We start from the raw sequence: 24917 nt of genomic DNA on the forward strand, positions 1-24917 counted from the left end.
GCTACCCGATCACTCCCTCTGGGCGCGTCACCGGCACACAGCCAATCAGCAGCACTACCCCCCACCCGCGCACTGACGCCTGCTCCTCCCCGTCAGCGCGCGTCACCACACACACACCCGTACATACGCGCTGGCACACGACATATACACCCAGCGCGTATCACCACTACACATGTATCAAATAAAAAGTGTTATATTTACAAATAGAATGAAAGCTCTTATCCACACATTTTCTTAAAAGCCACAGGTATAAAAGTTACACTGTGGAAATTGTTCTGTATACATAACTGTGCATCCCATAGCCTTATCCTCCCCTCGATTGCCTAAGCGCTTACTTAAGAAAAGATTGGAAAGCCATAAAAATTGCTGTAATTCGTATTTCCAGAAACTTAAACATTTATTCACTCAACTTAAAAAAGAACACAACCTGTAACATGACACAAACAAAAATGTTAAATTACTTAACCGTCACAAATTTGAGCGTGTAAAAATTAGAACCATGTGTGCACTTCTTCGGAAATTATCATATACATTAACCCATTGGACCAAAGGCCCAATAATTGTTTTATTTAAACAGTTCCCACTTTGGGACTGCATTGTGTGAAAAGCAAAAGGCATGCAAAAGTAAAAAAAAAACTTTTAACGAACATGATGCCATGCATTTAAAAGAGCATGTTTACTGTATATATCAAGATTTGAAAACTATGACTTGGCCACACGGCAGCAAGGCATTTATAATGGTCATTTCCTTTTGACAATTCAATGACTTCTTTTCCTAGAAAATAAGAAATTTTTACAAAAAAAAATAACAGCATTGCTTAAGCAGGCTAATTTACAGTTTACTATACAAACCTGTGCATGTGCAAACCCGGTGCCAAATAAATGCAAACAAAAGAACAAACATCTCTGCTGATTGCACAAAGTTAAGTCATTTTGTTGAAGTCAGGCCAGCTACAAGTGTTCGTCTTTCTAGAAGTTTATATGTATGCATGTAGAACTTCTTTCGCACCACACGTAGCCAACGGAGGTGCGGGAAAGTTTGTCGTTCCAGATGCAGCAGAATTTGCAAGTTAGCAGAATCTGGGTCTGCTGCCACAAGTTGCTTTCAGCCTACACGGCTCAATAGAAGGTGCACCAGTTGCTGCCATCGCTAGGCATGAGACCTCCTGTGATGAGCAGGATCAGGTCCACAAACCACCAAATGCCAAGCCCGCCAAGCGTCAGCAGCTTGCCAACCGCCGTGCCCGTGTGGCCCAGGCAGAAGCGGTCCACCCCAAAGCAGCCCAGGAAAAACGAGTAAAGCAGCGTGGTGACAAAGTAGTGTCCATTGTACCTGCAGCAGACAAAGCAAAAACATGTTTACACACGCCAAAACGAGCAGAAATTTAAATGTTAGATTTGAACAACAATCCACATCTACTGCTCGTTTATTTTTTGTTTGTGTATCTTCAACATCAGTGTTGATGACCGCAAGGGAATGTTGCAGCTGCTCCAACATTCCCTGTCAAAGTTTGTTATATTCACAAATAGAATGAAAGCTCTTATCCACACATTTTCCCAATGGGCATTGAATGTACACTGAATTCTATTTTTTTTAGATTCAAAACCATTGTGAAACTGTTCTACATCACCATGTTGCAAATTATATATCACAATTGTATTCTTTGCCTATATCTTAAAACTTACATATTTTCCTTAATAGTAAGATAAATATTCTCGCTCTTGCCTCTGATATTATCGGTCAACCCAGCAGCAGTTTAACGTAACTGACTCTGCTGCCAAGACTAGTTTTCCTGCTTAACAAAAATGCTGCTGAAAAATATTATCCTGGAAGGCCCATAAACTGATGATCAAAAACTAGTTTAAAAAACTGTACAATAGATGTATAGAATTTTCTCTGAAACTCATTGATACTGTCAATTGCTATCAATGGGACTTATTGGCAGTTCAAAAATATCGGAATTTGTTTATGATACAAGTAAAAAACACTTTAGCACACTTCCTGCATGCGGATGACATAAAAGCAATACACTGCACATTTGAAGTTGATATTATTGATGTGATACTTATCACTTACTTGATGCAGGGCACGTGTCCCCGAAGAAAAGTCCTTTTGCCAACGCACTCAATCTTAGGGAGAGCCGTGCAGACTACTTTAGTGTGATTCACATCCTTGTAAGCATGGCCCCCAAACTAGGATGGGAGTGAAGAGGGATGTGAGAAGTGGCACAAAGACGCATTATTCAACCCATCAAAACTGCCAATGGCTATCTTTACAACCAATAACTTTATAATAAAACCATGTGCAAGAAAAGGTGACATATGTAAGTTGAGGTTAATGTCCATGCATTGTACAACACAATGCACATAGAACAGCATACCTGTCAACCCCTAATCAGTGCCTACCTTATTACAGACCAATTAAGACTTTATTGGTCACCCCGTTCCCTTATAAATCTCAACATTCATCCTACAAAGTCCCATCACAAGGGATGAACACAAAGACAATATATATATATTTTCCCGTATTGAAACGGCTGTATGCCATATGGACCAAAATACTAAATTTATCTGTACAAGAATACGGGTAAAACTTAAGGGTTGACAGGTATGGGACAGTCACCAATACAAAAACAATAATTTACAATACTTTGTCAATCTACTGCTGGACAAAGGCCTTTCCATAGTCAATAGTTTTTATCATATATTTGAAAGCCACAAGAGTTTGGCAATATGCATGCAGAAAATTAATTTCAGATTTTTTGAAATTCCTGTTAATAGCTGTAGAAAGTTCCTTAACGAAATAAAACTACGAAAATATGTTCTCAGTTCAAAGTAAGAAGCAACATGAATGGTTCAGAAATTCACAAAAGCAAATTTTTTGCAGCATTTTCCACTTTCAATATATTGCTGCTTTTGTTCATGTCCTAGGTTTGTTTATAACAGTGCCAACTGCTTTCAACAAGGTCTGAACCAATATTCATGGGAATGTAACTCAGGATGTTCAAGAATCGTGCACGTTTGAGGTTTATGCTTGTGAGATTTCCATTACAGCAGCGAAATCAAGTATCAGGAATTGCATTTCAATAGGCTTCATGAGCACCTTTAAACATCCGTATCCAAGTTCGTGCAAGGCTGTTTCATTGCTGTTATGGTCCACTGGCTCTTCGCATTCCACAAACTCATCAGGCCTGCAATAATAGGGACAAAGTTTGCACAAATAAAGTTACACAATATATAATAACAGATCTAAAGTTCAGTAACTTACAGAAGAATGGTTCATGCCATGCTGTCATTGAATAAAAAAAACATGTCTGGGTATACAACAATGCCAGCGCTGGCCTGAAAGCCTTAGTATTCCTGAATGTTACAGGAGCAATATCAAACGATATTATTTTAAAAACTTTTGCTAGCTGGCTTCCTGACTGGGGTGGCTAGCATGCAGGCAAGTATGATGAAGACACGTCCCCCCCACCCATCTTGGCTATCATACAATCATACAATAGCATTTAAAACGTTTTGCTGGCTAGCTGGCATAAGGGGGAGAGAGAAAACATGAAGAACCTGAGAAATGGGTGATGCATAACATGGATAGCTGGGCACAATAGTGCAAAACAAGTTCCATATACATGCATGATGTACAATCCTTTTGTCATTCTCCTGCTGGACGAGGGCCCCCTACAGGCCGCCCTAAGGGGGGTTATTTAATAAAACGTTGCCACGCTGGTCGGTGCAGTTTGGTGAAGGCTCCAAGAGAATGTCTAATCAAGTATTCTTAGGTTTTTTCGGTAAAGTCACGTAGGTAAAAACATTAAAAAGTAAAATAAAAAAATAAAAATCACGACGTTTCGGAGGCAACACAAGCTTCCGTCTTCAGGTGGTACCGTCACAGCCACGACAGCTGTATCAAGTAAATGAGAGATTGCAGGAGTTACCACTGCGTTTATATAATGGTTGGAGAAGGTGGTGGGGCAAGGGCCGCATACTTATTATTAATATGGTAAGGTGAGGCTTGAGACTAAGAATAGACTGCATAACAAAGGCTGAGCCTTTGTTATGGAGAGGTGCGGTTTTTGACTCAACCTGTAACAAGAAGACCACCACTAAACATGGTAAAACAGTAATGGTTGTCTGTCAAATAAGATTGGCAAATAAGTGTAGTTAAATCTTTTTTGCATGGTTAATCACATCTTTCCAATGATTACTCAGTTTGTAACCGTCATCACGGTTTAAATTATGTCTGTGTTTGTATATTTGTATGGCTTCGTGTACAAACCTTTGATGGTAGCCAGGAGGTTTGCAGATAACCTTGGTCTCGGAAAATACAATTTCATGACAGCCCACCGAGTTGTAGCAATGATCGGCAACGGCCGAAGAATCAGTTCTGCTTGTGTTGCCTCCGAAACGTCGTGATTTAATTTTTTATTTTAATGTTTTTACCTACGTGACTTTACCGAAAAAACCTAAGAATATGAATCATTGCAGTCACGAAAGCTTCAAATCTAGATCTAATCAAGTATGTAACGATTCATCAGTTACCGATGCGTATGTTTTCATGGTTATGCTGTGTAGCTTTCTGATGTGTTTTAGGGTTGTACCCAGTGTTGTTCCGTATAACGTCCGACGTTATTCTCAATGTGCTGGGAGCTTCTTCAAAATCTGAGCTTCTTCAAGAACTGAATCATGAAGCTCCAAATACATTTAGCAAAATGGAGGACATTATGCTGAATAACACATTGTACAAACGGAAAATAAATCAGGGAGAGATATATCAATTAAGCAACTAAAATGTATTCTTCCGCTCAAATACTTAAAACTACATTACATAGTTTAATGTGACCCTGCAGCAGCCACTAGATGAGCTACATTCATAACAGAGAATGTATCTACTGCAGTTGTGAGGAGGGAATATATTATACGCCAAATGTTTGTGTTGACTGGTGAACGTTAGAGGCCATGGGTGGGTGGCTGTGGAGAGAAGCTATGTTCCACTGTATGGAGAGCACTGATTCTCACACTTGTGAAATGCCTGAGAATCTGTACTGCTACCCCGTGAGAGAGCCCAAAACACATCAAACATGCAGCATTTTCCCTCCTCACGGATAGCTGAATTCTCATTGTCTGGGGGTACCAAAGACGCGTCAACAAGAGGCCATACTTGAGAACAACAATAAACCACAGCCAGGAGGAACCGAGGGAGTTGCTCACAAGAAGCTGCACAGAACATTTGGCGAAGTGGGGTCGTATTGGACGCCGCTCGTCTCTCCACCCTCGTAGATGTCGTAGTCTTTGACTTCGGCTCCCATCGTGTCCTCCAGGACTTCAGCCGACTCCTCCGCTACTGAGCAGGATGATAAAGATCAGGCATCTGAGAAGTGTTCATCAATTAAGGTCAATCCTCATGCTTATGATACACGATTAGAATTTGGGGGGGGCAAGCAAATTGAGCATTTGCATCCATGCAATTTTTCACTTTAAACAAACGGCTGAAACAAACAAGAGACGAGTACAAACCAAATGGGCAGTATATGCGAGACACAGTAGAAACGAGATAGAGAAGTACAAATGACATAGAGCAAGACTGTGCAGAACGAGGCAGGCAAGGCGGTATGAAGACAGACAGTACTTACAGTACACACAAGTACTAAGAAATAGGCGTACAAATGATACAGAATTCGACTGACTACACACGAGATAGAACAGGAGAGAATACAGGCAAGACAAACAGTAAAATCGAGGACAGTAGAAGACACTAAAGATAACACGATAGAGACAAAGGAGATCAACAGTACGGACAGTTCAAATCAAACTATAATAGTTTATACAAATGAGACACCAACAGGATGTGTCGGAGCAAAACAAAGTGTCAAATCACCGGGTGGAGCGGAAGGATGTGTGTGGTCAGTCTTTCCAGACCTTCCCTTCTTCCCAATTGCGCCATCCGCGTCATGTTATGATGTAAAAAAATTAACCCGTAAAAACAAAGTTTTTCACTATAAATCCTTTATATGCGTGGCGGCTAGAGTCCTCTCGTCCTCTGGCTTGAGATGGCTGCCACCTATGGGTCAGATGATTGCCTGCCACCATTAAGCAATTGGTAATTAAATATAAAAAAAAATCCTAAAAAGTGTAAAGTTATGGGAAAAAAATTTCACGAAAAAAAATTGTCACGCACAACGAGTCTGTGTGCAAAATGTCAGCTCGATTGGATCAAGGGAAGTGGGTTAAGCGCGCAAGCAAGCAAGTGAACTTAATATAAAGGATTTAAAAAGTATCCATCCGGATATCAAGCACAGCAGCAAAACCCTTCCTGCTAGAGAACAGCCCACGGAAGCGGATACCACAGAGCTACCCCCGAGAAAGCTTCAATTGACGTGGAACCACGTCGAGATATTCAATCCCCACACTTGCGATTTGGCTACATTTTGTGCGGAACCGCATTTAATTATGTGCCTGGTCAATGGTGACCAAGGCTAAGACCATCAACTCACTACACAACCCGGTTTAATCAAGGGCGGCTGAAAGCCTGCATTCGACCACGGGGTTCTCAGCGAGTGCTAGCTCAGCACTCTGACCTCTTGAAATCGCTTCACACCTAACAACGACGATGGTGATGATGATGAAGCCGACGACGGCGGTGGTGGGTCGGTGCTGTTCTCGGCCGCGTCCTCAGTCCCGATCTCGGCTCCTGCGTCCGCCCCGGGCTCCAGGCTCGGTGGCTTCACTGTCTCCACAGCAAAGCCCTGCGTGAGCAGCATCGTCGCCAACAGCAGTAGCTGGACGCCCACGAGAACGTAGCTCAAGGCCGCCGCTTTCATCGTTGCCAGCGCCACAAACAGCAGCAAACCCCGTAACCCACCCAACCGGGCTCGCTTGGTCGCCTCGGCCGGGCCTCGAGCGCTTAAGACCCCGCGGAAATCCAGGCGAGGACGGAGGTCTCGAGGTCTGACGAGGGGGACCTCGAGAACGAGATGTGAATGTGGCTCCGACTTGTAAACTGTGCTGCTTAAAGACGAACTCGCTCACTGTTATGCATTCTGTGTGCTAATTACCGCTGTCGCGCGTCTTGTGTGCGCATTCGTTAATTAATTTTTATTGAGCACGCCTCGAGAATACGCGGAAAGTGGCGAAGATGTTTTGAGCAGGACTTCCAGGTCTGGGTTGGAGAGGAAACCTGAACTGGAGTTCATGGAACGGAGTGATCTTTAACAGTGGAATCCACTGGAATGGATTCACTCACTCCAGTCCCGTATTAAAAATAACCCTTACCGGAATTTTACGTTTACCACACTGCAACGCAATATGCTGTTCCACCACGTTCGAGGAAAATGCCAATGAATTAATGTGAAAAAATAAGAGGTTTGACCCTTTCTGGCAATAAAACAGGTGCCAAGACGTTCAACAAACACCAAACACAAACCCTCTTGCAAGGAATCATGTCTACATTAACCACACGTAATTGTGGCGAACATGCAAACAAAAAACATGCTCTGATAATATACGCCACTGATCTTAACCGTGGCCGCTTTTCGAAGTCTGCCGGGTTCAAGGCGCAGTGTGTTACACCACTGTGTCACCGCTCAATAATAATCAATAATAATGCACGTACAAATTAGTGTTCGAGGTAATTAAGACTTCTATTCATTCTTACTTGAGTTGTGTATTCGCATAACCGGTAACCACATTGAAAACGGATTTTTTTTTTAAACGATTACCGGTTTTTGCCTGCATATCCACCACAAACTTTACATTTCAAGTGAAAAACGTATGGAGTTTCCGTGGTGTATTGGTTATATTCAAGGCGTCAACATTGGGGGGGGGGACCAAATCTTCCAGGGGGTCTGGGGTCCCCCCCCAGAAAAAAAAGCTAAATTTGAAAACTAATTTCCTGCCTAAAATATAAAAAAATTCATTAACACATGGGATGGACTTTTCATTTATTTTGTACAATAATGTATAATCGTTCTTAATTTTAGAACTTTCGTGACTGCAGGAATTATTATTTGGTTCTTTCGGTTAAGTCACGTCTAAAGATAAAATAATAAATTAAATTAAATAATAGAATACGACGTTGTGTTGCAATCGAAACTTCGTATTCTATTATTTAATTTAATTTATTATTTTATCTTTAGACGTGACTTAACCGAAAGAACCAAATAATAATGTATAATCGTGTATTGTATTACATTGCTGTTTTTTTACCTTTTCTTGTCTCCTTGTGTGTAATGCCAGAGATATAAAGTACAGCCATAACCACAATCATATCAACAGAAATCTATAGCTTCGCAATTATTTTTTATAGCAATATATTGGGGGGGACATTTTGAGCATATTTGATGATTGGGGGGGATGTGTGTGTCCCCCAATATATATTATAATTACGGCCTTGGTTATATTATCACAGTGGACCTTGCAGTCCAGAGGGTCTCCGATTCGACTCCATCACCCGGCGCGGTATTTAAAACATTGGTGTGAGTTTCTTCCATCCCCAGCCACCTGGCCTGTCCACCCAGCAGTCTGCAGCCACAGGCGATTTGGCAACTCGCATGCGATGGGGTAAAGTGTGGTGGGCACACTGACCTCTTCCAAGACGTCTGTTGAGCGTGGAAGATTAGACCAAAACACCCTCTAGGTTCCTTCTAATCGAGGCCCTTTCACCATCAGTGGGGTCAGCAATACATTGCAGGGGCTGCATTTTTAAATCATTTATATTAAGTTCACTTGCTTGCTTGCTTGCGCGCTTACGACCGTGCAAATCTTTCGGTCGTTTTTTAACCCACTTCCCGTGATCCAATCGAGCTGACATTTTGCACACAGACTCGTTGTGCGTGACAATTTATTTTCCAAAATTTTACACTTTTTAGGAAAATATATATATATTTAATTACCAATTGCTTAATGGTGGCAGGTAATCATCTGACCCATAGGTGGCAGCCATCTCAAGCCAGAGGACGAGAGGACTCTAGCCGCCACGCATATAAAGGATTTATACTGGTAGGAACGAAGTGGACCAGACCACCAATAGATTAATGTGTCCGTCCGTCCGTCCGACTGTCCGTCTGTCCGACAAGATGGCCGCCCGTTCCCCCTGCGATCTGTGAACTAAACAAGATGGCTGTCGCTTCCGGAGCCTCACGGCGAAACTTTAAACTTTGCTTCAAATTAACTTTACTGAAACGCAGCACGTTTTTTTAACACAGAGACAAGATACATTTATATTAACACAGACACGAGATACATTTAATCGCCTTATTTGCGAGGCCTACTGCAGAAAAGGCATCGCAAGGCCTACTGCAGAGAAGGCTTCGCGAGGCCTACTGCAGGGAAGGCTTCGCGAGGCCTACTGCAGAGAAGGCTTCGCGAGGCCTACTGCAGGGAAGGCTTCGCGAGGCCTACTGCAGAGAAGGCTTCGCGAGGCCTAGTGCAGAAGGCTTCGCTAGGTCTACTGCAGAGAAAGCTTCGCGAGGCCTACTGCAGAGAAGGCTTCGCGAGGCCTACTGCAGGGAAGGCTTCGCGAGGCCTACTGCAGAGAAGGCTTCGCGAGGCCTACTGCAGGGAAGGCTTCGCGAGGCCTACTGCAGAGAAGGCTTCGCGAGGCCTAGTGCAGAGAAGGCTTCGCGAGGCCTACTGCAGAGAAGGCTTTGCGAGGCCTACTGCAGAAAAGGCATCGCGAGGCCTACTGCAGAGAAGGCTTCGCGAGGCCTACTGCAGGGAAGGCTTCGCGAGGCCTACTGCAGAGGCTTCGCGAGGACTAGTGCAGAAGGCTCGCTAAGTCTACTGCAGAGAAGGCTTCGCAAGGCCTAGTGCAGCAGGCTTCGCTAAGTCTACTGCAGAGAAGGCTTCGCGAGGCCTAGTGCAGCAGGCTTCGCCAGGCCTAGTGCGGCAGGCTTCGCGAGGCCTAGTGCGGGAGGCTTCGCGAGGCCTCGTGCAGAAGGTGGTGGTGGGGGGTGGTGGGGTGGTGGTGGTGGGGTTGGGTGGTGGTGGGGGGTGGTGAGGGCTGGTGGGAGGGGTGGTGTTGAGGGTGGTGTTGGGGTTGTCTTTAAATCTCACAGCGTTTCTTGTCAAAACAAACACTTTTAATTAACGTTACACTAGAATACAGTAATTTTTTCTTTAACTCCTCTATACCCGGTCGATATCCCTGTACCGGTACTAAGTATTATTCCTACCAGGCGACCCCGCAGGGTCCTGTTAGTGAAAAACTTTGTTTTTACGGGTTAATTCTTTTTTTTACCACGCTATCATTGCTAAAAATTACTAATACGAGTAGTTGATTATAAAACGGTTACCGGTTTACCAGTTGTTTCAGAACCCTAAATCTTCCTCGTATTTGCAATAATGCTGGGAATGTTTTAAAATAACTCGGTAAATAAATGTATGGCAACGTAGGTGTGACATGTAACCTGCCTGACGTGTTGATTGGAAAACTTGAATATATTAATGGAAAAATATAAAATTGGCGTGTTTTTGGCCTAAATGATACGTGCCACACAAATGATATCTGTTCAGACACGTTAGCTGTGGCTGTGAATAGAACTAAGGTTCACCAAGATTGCCTTTCTAGCAATTTCATGAATATTTAGAGACTAGTGTAATTGCCCCTCGTATGATAGGTTCATAAAAAAATATGAAAAGGTTAAAATGTAAATATTGTATTGAATTAATGTAATCAAAAATGTCTCTGTAAATCACCTTTATCGTTACAGGAATAAGTATAGACTTGCTAGATTTTATATTGATGTAAATACAAAATAAATAACTATAAACCGAAAGGACAGGTCGGTGTTCACTAATTTTTACTATAAGTGCGAGCAAAAGTCAAAGTGAAATTGCATCGAGTTCAAAATAAGTGATGCTGCTTTTTTATTTCAATTTCTATTCTATGTATAAGAATTTAAAAAAAACTATTGTCACACAAATATTAACCGGATATTATTTATTATTATTCTGTAAAGGTGTGCAAAACGCAAAGATAAAATACAAAAAACAGGGGATCATTTGGTTTTTATTATTCTTGTAACAAACTAACAATTAGTTACCATTTTAATAAGCCTTTCATGATTTTTTTGCATAATCCACGGAGCATATCAAGCGTTACACACAGCATACAGTGAGGCATTACAGATCACCAAAATTATATGCATAATGGGACAATGTACATGAATGGATTACGTGTAAAGAGGCAGGCCAACACAAAACTAGCCTGTGGTAAAATGAGTATTCTTACGTTTCTATTCACCACGGTTGAAATTCTAAATAAACACAAGCTGTACACATTAAGTTTGTTGCCCTTAAATTATTTAATGTTGACTTTAAGCAGTTTGTACATTACTACAGTACTCCACTTGCAAGGTGTTTATACGGCCACGGCTCAAGACTGCACCATATGTTGAGTTGACCGAAGTTCTGTAAGAAAACATCTGCACTTAACTGACGTAAAGCTGACAATGTTTGCAACAACCTCCATTACGGAACAGCGAGAGGAGGCCTTCATCCAGCAGTGGTATGACAAAGGGCTATTAACAAATTAGTCAGGTGACAGGATGGTAACTGATCCAGACACTTTTCCTAAGTGTAATTCCAAACTTGCATAAGCTCTACCTGGTACGTGACATATTTTTTCCATACTTGTGATAGATAAAATACGAACACAAAATATTTTTCAACATTTTATTTGTCTTGAAGTTTAAGCACAACTTTGCATTACTTTCAAGAGTGTTGCTATTCACTCTTCTCCCCCAAATCCTCACGGCAGAAAAAAGGCCAAGGATTATTTTTTTCAGGTTGTCTTTAGCTGCACACTCAACTTTACAAGATGAGCTAAAATAAAGGCCTTTATCAGGCCCCATAGAGTTATAAACAGACTTGCGACCAATGTTCAAATTGTAAAAAAGGGGTTATTTGTTGTGAAATTGCTCGTTTGTTTCTCAATCTGCTTGTCCCGGTGAGGGTCGCGGCGGTAGCATGTTGAGTAGGGCGGTCCAGACCTCTTTCCCTGGTGACAAACCCTAGCTTTTCCTGGGGAATTCCCAGGTGTTCCCAGGCCAGCCGAGTGACATCGTCCCGCCAGCATGTCCTGAGCCAGCCCCAGGTTCTTCGCCCAGTGGGACGTGCCCAGTAGAGTTCTAGCGGGAGTCTACCGGGGGAGCAGCGGCTCGACTCCAAGGCTCTCCGGGATTACAGCGCTCCTTACCCGATGATGGAAATTGAGCCCGGCAACCTTGTGGCAAAACCTCATTTCAGCCTCTTGTAATCACGATCTCATTCTTTCGGTAAACCGAGAGCTGTTCGAGAACTCAGCTCCTGCTTCACTACCACAGAACAGTAAAGCTCCCACAACATGATCTAAGATTAGGAAGTGCTGATCCTCATCCCAGCAGCTTCACACTCGGCATCAAACCGTTCAAGTGCACGCTGGAGATCACAGACCGACGAGGGAAAGAGAATGTCATCTGCAAAATGCAACGACGCCACCTCCATGCTCCCGTACTGGATACTCTCCATACCTGGGCTGCGCCTTGATATCCTGTCCATGAAAATCACAAAAATGAGGAGAGACAAGTTGCACTTTTGGCAGAGTCCAACACCCACAGTGAACGACTTCGATTTAACACCAAGAATACACACACAGCTCTCACTGCGGGAAGAGGGACCGGATAGCATGCAAAAGCAGCACCGGTACATCATTCTCCCGCAGCACCTCCCACAAGACATTGCGGGGAACATGGTCATATGCCTTCTCTAATTCTAATAAGCAGAGGTAGACTGGAGAAGCATACTCCCATGACCCCTCAAACATCTGAGAGGCAAAGAGCTGGTCCATTGTTCCACGACCCTGACGGAATCCGCATTGTTCCTGCTGAATCTGAGGCTAGACCACCGGACGGGTAGCCTTCTCTCCAGCACTCTGACATAGGCTTTACCTGGGACGCTGAGCAGTGGCGTAGCTAGGATATTTTGCGCCCGGGGACGAACTATAAAATTGGCGCCCCTCCCCCCCGTTTAATCACATACCAAAATGTAATTACATGACATGTAGGCTGTGTGTGGCGGGACATATAAACTTTTAGGTTGAGGTGTAGATTTGTGCAGTAGTTTCAGGCTGCCGCGCCCGCCGCAATAAGTTATAATGTAACGTTGTAAGCCTCATTTTGGCGCCCCTTTACCTTGGCGCCCGGGGACATATGTACCCCCTTGCCCCCCCCTAGCTACGCCTCTGACGCTGAGCCCTCTGTAGTTGGACCACACCCTCTAGTCCCCTTTCTTAAAAATGTGGACCACAACCCGTTTGCCAATCCAGAGGTACTGTACCCACCTCCCATGCAACATTGAAGAGGCGTGTTAACCATGACACTCCTACACTTTCCAGCACTTTTAACAACCCTGGGGGAATCTCGTCCAGCCCAGCAGCTTTGCCGCTACGAAGGCCCTCGACCGCTGCAGCGACTTCAGCAGGTGGATGGATCCCCCCGCCCCCCCGCAGCGGTTTCCAGGGCTGCCTCCTGAGACAAGGGCATTTCCACGGCGTTGAGGCGCCCCTGAAAGTGTTTGTTCCACTTCTCGACCATCTCCTTGAGTTCAATGTTACGCCACCCTTACTGAGAACAGCCTTGGCCACGTCCCGTCGACCCCTCCTAAGGCATCGAATGGTTTGCCAGAACATCTTTCAGGCTGCCCGATAGTCCCTCTCCAAACTCCTCCCACATCCGGGCTTTTGCGACTGCTACCGCTTCCGCCCTCTTGGCAAGCCGGTACCTCTCAATCGAGTGGAGACCTTTTTCCTGAGCATAGCTCAGAAAGCCTCATTCTTCAACTTGACAGCTTTCCTCACCACTGGTGTCCACTAGCAGGTCCTAGGGTTGCCACCATGACAGGCACCAACTGCCTTCAGGCCACAGCTTTTTGTAGCTGCATCGACAACCATGGTCCTGAACATCATCCACTCGGACTCAATATCCATGACCTCGAGTGTAGAATAAGTTTTCTCGGAGGTGGCAGTTGACATCTTTCTGCACTGGGTCTTCCGGCAACCGTTCCCAGAAAACCCGCACTATTCATTTGGGCCTTCCATGTCTATCTGGTCAGTGCCCCAAGCGTTGGATCCAACTTCCCACCAGGTGGTGATCAGTTAACAGCTCTGCCCCACTCTTCACCCAAGTGTCCAGAACATACAGCCTTAGGTCCGATGATCCAACTATCAAGTCAATCATTGACCTTCGGCCCAAGGTACTCTCGTACCAAGTACACTTATGAGCATCCTTGTGTTCGAACAAGGTGTTTATTGACATTCCATGACAATTGCAGAATTCCAATAACATCTCACCATTTGGGTTCAGATCAGGGGGGCCCCCATTCCTCCCAATAACACCTATCCAGGTATCTCCATCATTTCCCACGTGAGCATTGAAGTCGCCCAGTACGAATATGGAGTCGGTAGGCAGCACTATCGAGCACTACACCCACCGTCTCCAAGAAGGCTGAATACTCTGAATGGCTGTTTGGTGTATAAGCACAGAATTTTCCTTTCCGAGACGCAAAGTCTCATTGAGGTAGCCCTCTCATCCACTGGGACACTCTCCAACTGAACAGCACCCAGCCGGGGTCCTTGTGAGTATCCCCACAACCATCCAGAGCCTCTCATCAGGGGATACTCTGGAATAGGAGAGAAACCACCCCCAATCGAGAAATTTGGTTCTCGTGCCAATTCTGTGTGTGGAGGTGAGACTGACCTCCTCCAACAGCTCTGGCTCATTCCCCCCAGCGGCCTGACATTGGACGTCCCAATAACTAGTATACATTGCCAAAGTCCAGTCCATCCGAGACCATCCCTCTCCCTGCTATACTGGCATCCCAACCGCCCTCACCCTTCGTCCTGCAGATGGTGGGCCCACAGGACGGCACCAAATAGCCATTTTGGGCTGGGTCCAACTGGGTTATGTGGGTCACCCAGTCACCAGGCGCTTGCCAGCGAACACCACCCCCAGGCCTGGCTCCGGGGGGGGGGGGGGGTCCCCAGTAAACCTTGTCTGGGCAAGGTTCTCAGGATTTTAATATTTCAGAACCATTCATAAGGGGCTTGTTTTGGACCGTTATTTGTCTGGAACCTCCCCCCCAGACCTGTTCACAAAGGGAGACCCAACTCGGAGTACAAGACTCCAGGCGACATAGCTCTGAAGGTTATTGGAACACACAAACCCCACCACCACAATAAGTTTACGATCTTTCGATTTAAAGCTTTCGTGACTGCAGGGATTCATCTTCTTGGTTCTTTCGGTAAAGTCACGTAGAAGAGAAAAAATAAAATAAAACATAATTTTATTATAATAAAATAATAAAAATAAAACATGATAAAAGTATGTTTTATTTTTTATTATTAAAATAAAATAATAGAAAACATAATACAATTTTGTTTTATTTTTATTATTTTAATAAAAAGAATTAAAAAAAAATTCTTTTTTATTATTTTATGATATCCCTTCTACGTGAATTCACCGAAAGAACCAAGAAGAAGGTTACAATCCTTCGGTGTATGTAATGCAATAAAAACCCTCAAGTTGACATCACCATTCCCACGTGCTGAAACTCATGCTCTGGCAAATCAAACTAGACCCTTCATACCAATTTTAATATTTAGTGGACTACAGTACAGTATTCATAATCAACGTTTTTGGGTTTAGATCGCGTTATTTATAAATGTGTCGTAAACCCCCACCACCCGACACGGCCAATCAGGAAAAACGTGTCACATTGACAAAAGACAAATAGTTCACTGCTTTAGCCCACCGGTGTGTTGAAGCGTGAAACCACAACATTTACAATTTGAGTACGACGTTTCACTGGTAATTGCATCCAACATCATCGGGCAATTCGAAAGAATGGTGAGGCTCTGCTCTGTCCCCCGTTGTTTTATATAGAGCAGCAGCAGGGTGACGTCATCATTAACTCATTAACTCGTCAGGTGCAACGATTTGAGGGGGGGGGGTTATTGTAATTTTAACTGCATTTGGTATTACCTTCGAATCTCTGCACCTTTTGAGGAACGCCAATGAAGATATCAATTTCATCCACTTAATGCGGAGCTTCTCCAATTTTCTGGTTTTAAGAAAAGTATCCTCCCCATAGAGGTTAGTCAGTTTAATATTTAGTGGACTATAGTACAGTATAGCGATTCTTACACCCCAACTTTATTGTTTGTTGAATTAACTACCTAATGTAATGAAAAAAACACTCATTTGAATATCTGAAACGCATTATGTAAAAAAAAGCTAAACCAAACATTTTATCCTTACATACTGTAACTATGGACGTTTAACTTTTTCCACACCGTACTATAATAGGTGCCTTTTGAAAAGCTTTATGCAAGTTTAAAACAAATCGAGCATGACTTATTTTACTACATTAAAACACAATATATGGTAAATACACTAAAGACTAGTCAATCTATTTCAGCAGTGAAGCTTTTAGATTTGTATATCGTAAGCAAAGACAGACTTGTACTGTAGCAGAAACCACATCAAAAGTGGGAGGGTGGCAAGAGATGGTGTGACTGGAGGTGTTCAGAGCCACTTTGGGTCCATGCCAGGAGTGGGTTCTTCGGCGAATGCCTCTTCTGATGTCTCAGGCTTCCATTCCTCATCTTTCCCCTCAGCGGTGGTGTCACTGCTCACTGGTCGTATTGCCGATGTTTGCTTCAGCCTGCAAAACAACCACAAAATAATAATCAAAAGTCTCGACTCGGTTTTGTACAGGCTTCTCTATAACTAAAACTGTAAACAATCTTTTTCCCTAGAGTGTCCAGTGGGAGGCGTGTTTGGTCGCTTGGGATTAGATGAGCTCAGAGGGACGTAAAGGGCAGAATAAAAGGGTAGGGGACAATTATGTTGAGCTGCAAGCCATGATCACTGGTGGAGGATGCAAAGGAAGCGAGGAAGTGGTAATCGTGCTATATATGCATACATTTGTGTGGGAGCCATGAGAACATATGCATGTTGTGGGAGGGGCATTAATATAATTAATTAATTCGCACGTCAATATAATAAAGTACTAACTTCCGGCTCCCGTACAGTCGGTCTATATTTATTTTATTCTTTGTGACCAGCAGATGGCAGCAAATAACCATTAAATGAACGAACGATTCTTCAATTATAACTTATGGTAACGCTCACACAAGACGACATAATGAATCATGCATATCTGAATGAGGTATTTATTAATTCATACAAATTATACACAACGAATAATCAAGACAAAGGCAACAGATGGTCAAAAAATTATTAAATATAATCCGCTCAAATCTAATCATTTCACGATGTGTCAAAGGGAGAGGAATTATTTCATGCACATACTAGCAAGTTTCTCACATATGCCGAGATGTTTTACTATATCCCCAGGTATATAGAGGAGTTTTCTCCAGATAATCAGATTGTCAAATACACAAAATAAGAAATTGTCCAAACATCTCAAGACTTGTAAATGAAAGCCACGTAGAACTGAAGTATTTTAGTGGAAAAACTACATTATATGAAGTTGATCAACCTTTCCAACGTGTCAGGATGAACATGCTTGGCCTGTTTAAATGTGACTATTACGACAGTATATTGGAGTCGAGGAATATTTATAATGCTAAAAGGTAGTATTTTATATTTAGCTTTTTATAGATTAAAACATGTAATTAAAAATGCTAAATAATTTATTTATGCACAAACAATATATGGACAGAGTTTTCATGTTGAAATGCATCAAGGACAAATTATAAATTGTGCCTCGTACAAAAGCCTTAAAATCAAAATAATTATGGTCGATTGCATTTCAATACCACTGTTAATTACATGAAACTAATGGTAAGAAATTAATCTTACATATATAAAAACATTATTTGTATCAAGTGCTGCTAAAGACCGCTACTTACTTGTTTTGATGTTTGTTGCCTTTGAGATGATTCTGGTATTGATCCATTGAGTTTAGGTTCACATTACACAAATCACAGACATAGGTGGTCTTGGCGGCTAAAAGAAAACAAATTACACTGTTAATCACCACAAGATGAAGATATGGCCATTCCTTAAAATACATGTGCTTTCAACACTATACATACAAATATTTTATTTAAGAAAGTACTGCATTGAAGAAAAACTAGTATTATAAAGCAATGTTGACATGAAATATCTTATCCAGTACAGTGTTAGCTTCACATTATGCTGTATATTAATTTTCGATTTAAAGCTTTCGAGACTGCAGGGATTCATCTTCTTGGTTCTTTCGGTAAAGTCACATAGAAGGGAAGTAATAAAATAATACAAATAAAACATAAAATAATTCTCACGACGGCTGCTTGCGTTGTGGCCGAAACGTCGTGAGAATTATTTTATTATGTTTTATTTTTATTATTTTATTACTTCCCTTGTACGTGACTTTACCGAAAGAACCAAGAAGCTGTATATTAATGTAAAACTACAAAATGATTTCTTACGTGCAGGGGTAGGAGTTGTGACCGCACTTGCAGGCTCCCTTAATGTTTGAGCGCGTGCAGCATTCTTTCGGTGCTTCTTTCCTTCATAATGTTGAGCTGCCATTCCAGGATTATTAAAAAATGCATTACAAAGCCTGCACAGCTTTTGTGGGTCAGATCCTGCCAGAGGAGAAGCATTGACCAATGCAGCGTCTTCGACTGGGCCCGGGTTTGCAGCACCACTTGGAGGGATCACCACTGTAGATATAAACAGGCAACACATGTGAATTACTCTATACTTTAACACCAGTCTCCTCACTAGGCCTCGGCAAGGTAAGGTAAAAGTGTAAAAACAACGAGCCTACCTTTACCCTACCTTTTACCTCACCACAATACAATCACTCTACCCTATCTTTTACCTTTTAGCAGGTAAGGTAAAAGGTAAAAAGCAACGAGTCTACCTTTTACCCTACCCTTTACCCTTAACCCTTGGCATGTCGACACCTTTACCCTTTTACACAGTAAAAAGGGTACAATAACCTTGCCGAGGCCTACTCCTCACTCAACAAAATATACTGTATTAAATATATTACCATATTCTGCAGATTATAAGACACTCTGGAGGGTTAAGACACCCCCCCCCCCAACTTTTGCTTTAAAATACAGAGAGAAAAGTGTCTTATATGAGAATAGGTTTTCCCATTTTTTCTGGCAAAAAAAACAGGTGTTAAGATGTTAAAACACTAAATTGAATCCTTCATGTCTGCATTAACCACAATACTTGTGGTCAGAATTCAAACAAAAAACACTGATAATATATGCATTGTCTTTGAAACTGGCGTCCTCTGGTCTAACACCGTTTTGAGACTAGGCTCAAAAGAAAGCTGTCTCTGGTGTGGATCAGTTTCAAAGACAATGCATATATTATCAAAGTATGTTTTTGGTTTGCATTCTGACTGCAAGTATTGTGGTTAATGCAGACATGATTCCTTGTAAAAGGTTTCAGTTTGGCGTTTTAACATCTTAACACCTGTTTTGTTGCTAGAAAAAAGGGGAAAACCTATTCTCATATTTTGGTACTGGCAAAGAAGGTCCCATGATGTAGTGTCTTACAACTCAGAGAATACAATAGCAATGTTACAAATTACATACACCCGATCTCATCAGATCTCATAAGCTATGCTCGCTTGATCCTGGATATCACTTGGATGGGTGACTACCGTGCATAAACATAGGTATGATGGGCGGTTGTGAAACTACGTTGACAGCAGAGGGCAGTGAAGCACGATACATTGTTGTATTGTACTGTGTTCCAATGCCTAAGGTCCCTGGCTTCACAAACCCTGACCAGCGTGAAGGATGGTCAAATAGCCCTCGTATCACGTGTGGCATGGAAAGGCCATCATCCAGCAATAGATTGACATTTACAAATTCCAATTAAGACAATCAAGTACATACCGATTAAGTTATTTTTCCCAATTTAAGTTCGATTCCGTTTTGGGCATTCTGGTGAAGAAACTTGAGTGTTTGCAGGGTTTTCATGATTCAATCATGTACATACATATTAACAAATTATTATACACAATACATTTAATGTATTTTGCAAGAAAATGTATCAATTTTACTCTACAGTTCGATACACAGTTACATCATATTTTAGATAACAGCTGATGCATAATGATTACACAGCCTCAAAAATACTTTGAATAGATATTGAATAAGCCACATAGTATATCATTTTCAAGCTAGTTTGTTGGTAAATTATTGCCTATTCATGTGTATCTATTGGTGAACACAACCTTACAGTAACTTTCAAAATATGATTGCTCAATCAATGTCTTTTGCAATTATCCTCCAAATATTGAGAGAAACATTCAATGTGCCTTCAAATGGCTATAGCATGTTAATACAAGTTGTTGTGCATAAAATGTCCCAATTGTTTGCGAATGCCATTGTGTTAAAATCCTTCTATTCACTGCAAATGCACTTACCCCTTTTGGACGCAGGGCTCACAGTAGCAGTGGCATCTTCAGTGCCTAACATCAGCTTCAGCTTCTTGGCATGGGTCTTGCCTTGGTAATGTGCCTGAGCCACTACAGCTGAATTGAAGACCATGCTACAAAGGGTGCATGCCTTCATACGTTCCACTTCTGTGGAATCCTCAGTGCCGCCAGGCTGCCAGTGACACAGTAAATGCAAAAAGTAACATCTCTGTACGTGACAAATCCCAATTACAGAATAATGGAAATCTTTATTAAAGAACTAGATAAAAGTGATATTTTGTGTATATAATAAGAGTTGTTATTTAGTGGCAAGGCCTCATTTCCATTTGTTAAAATATGCATGACTTGTGGGACAATAAAAACATTTCACAAAGCAGTCACCAAATTATTTAAACCATACAGCAGTTAGATACAGTATTTGACATGTTTTTAATGCACGTGAATAAAAAACACTTATCATTGATTCCTTAATACATTCGTGTAATTTTACTTAGTATTTCAAAATTTGTAGATAAGATTGCAAAAAAATGAAGCAGACAGTGCATGTATTGTCATCTGTTTGGCCAAAACAGCAACAGAACTTCTTGCAAAAAAATTAAGTCCAAATAATTTTATGAATCAGACTTACCACCTCTGTTCGGAGCATCTTTGGCACAGGACCTCCATCTTCTGAGTTCAGCATTGAATGCATGCGCACTTTATTGGCATGCTTACGGCTCTGGATAAAAAAATATAGGACGGGGACATGAATATATATTAGCGTCCATTTTGCGCATATGAATGTTGAAACATACCACAAATTAAATTAGATGAAGAAAACTGCACCTGATAATGAGCCAGGCGCTGTGACTCGGAGATGAGCTTTGCAGAGCAAACTTTACAGAAGGTTTCAGTGAACAGGACGCCATCCAACTCGAGCTCTGGTTTCATCTGTAAACAAAAAGTGTCATTTGAATGTATTCAAACAAAATAACTACGTATTAGCTTTTAACATCTGACAATTTTTATGACAATATTTACACATTTTCTTCATTTGTGGTTTAAAATGTTGGTGTTTTTGTACTTTCGACCACAATGCTTGGAGGGCATGTGATATATAGCAATACCCTTAACTTTTATTTCTGTGATTGGTTTCTTACAGTACTGCATTTCCGTCAGCTTTCGTTGGAACAAAATATCCTTCTAACCATTATACAGCCCCAACTGCTTTAGTTACATTGCAAGCCACTGTCCCTCAATTTGCATTCATCCATGAGATGAAGTGGCTATATCAGATGTCATCTTAAGTCCCTGGCAAGTCAGCTGGAAGTCTCGTGGGCCTGCTGCTTTTCATTTCAAGATATTTTTTTTTTAACTCAACTTTCAAAATTAACCACGAACTACAGCTTGTAGTTAATAATGTTGAATTAAATTGAGCAATTGGACATGGCTAATCGTGCTTGTCTGAAATCTTTTGCTTTAAAATGTTTAAAATTATGGTAGGAAGTGCTCACTCCAGTAGCTCAGCTCCATGCTGGCCCCAGATTTTACCTGCCTTCGACTCCACGGTTATAAAAAACAAAATCAATCTGTGTTCTTGATAGTAACATCATCATCCTCTTCAGGTCTTAAAATTTGCATTAATATGAATAGTCCAATGTGAATGTGTGTTATATTAAAGAGGATAAGAATGTGACATTTGGTTTTAAGATTAAAATACAAAATCGTTTCAGCCAGGTGATATGCAGCCAACGAAGGTTCTTGGAGTGGGCCTGCTGCGATTTAACCCAGACAGATTGAGATTTAGCGTACAAACTAAGGTTACAATTATGCAATTATTTATTACTCGCAAAAAAAATACGATTCGTGCATCAAATCTCAAATTAGGCGTGTAACAGTAAATACTGTATATGCATTATCAATCAGTAGTACTCACAACACATGTACTCAATCGCATGTTTAAAAAATAATGGTCTTACACATGCAAATGGTATGTAACTGTAGCTAATGATAAAATACACAAAACGGATAATATAGAAAGTAAAAACAAGACACAAAATTGTTGATACTTGAATCAAGCTATTTAGTTTCTGTACAGTCATAACCCTAAAAAAAGTTGTTTTTTCAAATCATATTTAATGTGTTAGCCAAGCATCTCCTGCAGCTGCGAAAGACCATCACGACTGTGTTGAATGAGAACATCTCTGCATTGATTCTGGAAGGCGTTTCTGACATTGGTTTGCTCACAAGTGTTCAATTAGCGATAATAACAAGCCACATAGCGAGACATCACACGGCAGATGACCTACGAAGTAGCTCAAGCAAACTTGTTTATCCGTATTCTTGTACAGGAAAATTTAGTTTTTAGGTCCATACTGCGTACAGCCGTTTCAATACGGTAAAAAAAATTCTATTTGTTTGTGTTTCTCCCTTGTGATGGGACTTTGTAGGATGAACGTTGAGATTTATAAGGGCACGGGGTGACCAGTAAGGTTTGAATTGGTCTGTAGTAAGTTAGGGCACTCATAAGGCATGCTCACGTGTTGGGGAGGAGAGGCTTAAGTACATAGCATTTTACATCATTTCCTTGTCGAATAATATACTTATTTAGCACTGGTTTTCATGATTGAAACGTTTTTAGGCAACTCTTTGATGAACTGATCCAGTTTGCTCTAAGTAATAATTAATGTACAGCATAGCTATAGTCGGCTGTCCCCTTGCAAATTAAATCACACATTGAAACCTTCTCGCGTGATCGGAAACACGTGGAGCTTAAAATACCAGAACTTCATCAAAAGCTGGTGTCAAGCCAACATTACATGAGAAAGCATAACTTACTATTAAAAACCATATCGCACCCCACTCTATATTTAAATGTGCCAATATCAGTAACATTACTAAACGTATTAATCCATCCACTTTGGAACTCAATAAGGGTGACTGACCATCAATAACAGTTTAACAAAAGCCCTTGCTTTCTCTGCACTGTGCCTGTGATAATTACAAGATAGCTTACTGTCCACTATTGATACATAATTTCGTCATTCCAGTGGTTTGCACTCTGCAACTTAAGATGTATAACGTAACTGGGCAGCAACGCACATTTATGTGATAACCTTGCAAAATCGTGACTATCGCAAACACAGTTTAAGCGCAATCTCCCCTCCTCCGACTTAAAATACCAGATACCCGAAATAATAACCTATCAATCACAGATAAATGTCCCCTCTAAGGGTGCACACAAAGGTAGTTAAATAGTAAAGTCGTCTTCTCTACGGTGCCACTTGGGACACCTTCAATGCCCGCTGTGTTGCATCTCCCCATCATCAGGACAATGAACAGCAGCAGCAGCAGTGATACACAACACAAACACCGCACCGCACATCAACATTCACATACACGCCGGCAAACATCACTAATCAGCAAATTAAACATCGGTATTTCAACGCGCGTTGCGACACCAATAACAGAGTTTATTTTATTTTATTTCTACATTTAGAAAATACCGAAGCCGTGAGCCAAGGCCTTAGGCCCGAGGCTTCGGCGTCAATCGCCATTACAAAACCCGCCGCGCTCCAAGCCGCAGCAGCAGCAGCGTCCAGACGACGCTCAGAGGAGCGGCTTCGTCTCTCGCTCGGCGTAGAAACATGAAGACAAAGCCTCCCCCTCCCGTGGCTCGCAAACAAACCTTGTTGTTGTTGTTGTCGCCTCCGCCGCCGTCGCCAGACGTGTTGGCAGGCGAGAGAGGCATCGTGATGTGCGCCGCTCTGAGGTCGCCCGCGGCTGCTGAGACCTTCGCCTGAATCGTTTCGGAGCCGCGGTGGAGAGACCCCCACCCCTCATCCCCCCTCCCCCCATCCCCCCTCCCCCCATCCCCCCTCCCCCCATCCCCCCTCCCCCCATCCCCCCTCCCCCCATCCCCCCATCCCCCCTCCCCCCATCCCCCATCCCGCCCCCCCATCCCCCATCCCGCCCCCCCATCCCCCATCCCGCCCCCCCATCCCCCATCCCGCCCCCCCACCCCCCATCACCCACCCCCATCACCCACCCCCATCTCCCACCCCCATCTCCCACCCCCATCTCCCATCCCCACCCCCCATCCCCCACCCCACATCCCCCATCCCCCTCCCCCCACCCCCCCTCCCCCCACCCCTCCCCCCACCCCCCACCCCCCCATCACCCACCCATCACCCACCCATCACCCACCCCACCCCCCATCTCCCACCCCCACCCCCCATCCCCACCCCCCATCCCCCACCCCCCATCACCCCCCCCATCACCCCCCATCCCCCCCTCCGTCCTTGTCAGGTTTTCGAGGATTTCCCTCCAGATTTTTTTAAGTTTAAAAACATTTATCGAGATTTTTTTTATTTAAAATCTCGATAAATATATACAGGGTGTCATATTCTTGATTCTTTCGGTAAAATTTTCAAATTTTCTTGCTGTGGATTTCACACCTGATGATGATTGCTTGTGTTGCAGTCGAA

The 24917-nt window shown here is 42.6% G+C and overlaps 2 protein-coding genes across 4 annotated transcripts; both read right to left on the minus strand.

The window, feature by feature from the left end:
- Window positions 1-378: 378 nt before the first annotated feature.
- TM2D2 (TM2 domain containing 2) lies at window positions 379-7188 on the minus strand. 2 transcript variants are annotated; one of them, XM_078593183.1, is made up of 5 exons: window positions 6596-7188; window positions 5209-5338; window positions 3104-3191; window positions 2078-2193; window positions 379-1333 (listed from the first exon to the last, which is right to left on the minus strand). In XM_078593183.1, the coding sequence occupies exons 1-5, from the start codon at window positions 6816-6818 to the stop codon at window positions 1120-1122; spliced, it is 771 nt and encodes a 256-aa protein (XP_078449309.1). In that variant the 5' UTR covers window positions 6819-7188; the 3' UTR covers window positions 379-1119. The 2 variants fall into 2 exon arrangements, with proteins under 2 accessions (XP_078449309.1, XP_078449308.1); XM_078593182.1 differs by having other exon boundaries at window positions 5209-5341; window positions 6596-7139.
- Window positions 7189-15604: 8416 nt separating this feature from the next.
- ZMAT4 (zinc finger matrin-type 4) lies at window positions 15605-24279 on the minus strand. 2 transcript variants are annotated; one of them, XM_078593187.1, is made up of 7 exons: window positions 24119-24279; window positions 21277-21381; window positions 21083-21169; window positions 20440-20623; window positions 18470-18706; window positions 17909-18005; window positions 15605-16695 (listed from the first exon to the last, which is right to left on the minus strand). In XM_078593187.1, the coding sequence occupies exons 1-7, from the start codon at window positions 24179-24181 to the stop codon at window positions 16557-16559; spliced, it is 912 nt and encodes a 303-aa protein (XP_078449313.1). In that variant the 5' UTR covers window positions 24182-24279; the 3' UTR covers window positions 15605-16556. The 2 variants fall into 2 exon arrangements, with proteins under 2 accessions (XP_078449313.1, XP_078449312.1); XM_078593186.1 differs by having other exon boundaries at window positions 21080-21169; window positions 24119-24259.
- Between the last annotated feature and the right edge of the window lie 638 nt (window positions 24280-24917).

The sequence above is a fragment of the Lampetra planeri genome, chromosome 4 (assembly GCF_965212315.1).
Source record: "Lampetra planeri chromosome 4, kcLamPlan1.2.h2, whole genome shotgun sequence".
NCBI classification, from domain to species: Eukaryota; Metazoa; Chordata; class Hyperoartia; order Petromyzontiformes; family Petromyzontidae; genus Lampetra; species Lampetra planeri.

Coding starts and splice junctions, on each gene's coding strand:
- ZMAT4 (XM_078593186.1), bottom strand. CDS start 24,181: ATGCCTCTCTCGCCTGCCAACACGTCTGGCGACGGCGGCGGAGGCGAC. Junction 20,624..21,079: donor AGATGCTCCGAACAGAGGTG/GTAAGTCTGATT, acceptor TGTCACTGGCAG/CCTGGCGGCACTGAGGATTC. Junction 18,006..18,469: donor CACAACTCCTACCCCTGCAC/GTAAGAAATCAT, acceptor GTTTTCTTTTAG/CCGCCAAGACCACCTATGTC.
- TM2D2 (XM_078593182.1), bottom strand. CDS start 6,818: ATGAAAGCGGCGGCCTTGAGCTACGTTCTCGTGGGCGTCCAGCTACTG. Junction 5,342..6,595: donor ATCACCATCGTCGTTGTTAG/GTGTGAAGCGAT, acceptor CATCCTGCTCAG/TAGCGGAGGAGTCGGCTGAA. Junction 1,334..2,077: donor GGACACGTGCCCTGCATCAA/GTAAGTGATAAG, acceptor TGTCTGCTGCAG/GTACAATGGACACTACTTTG.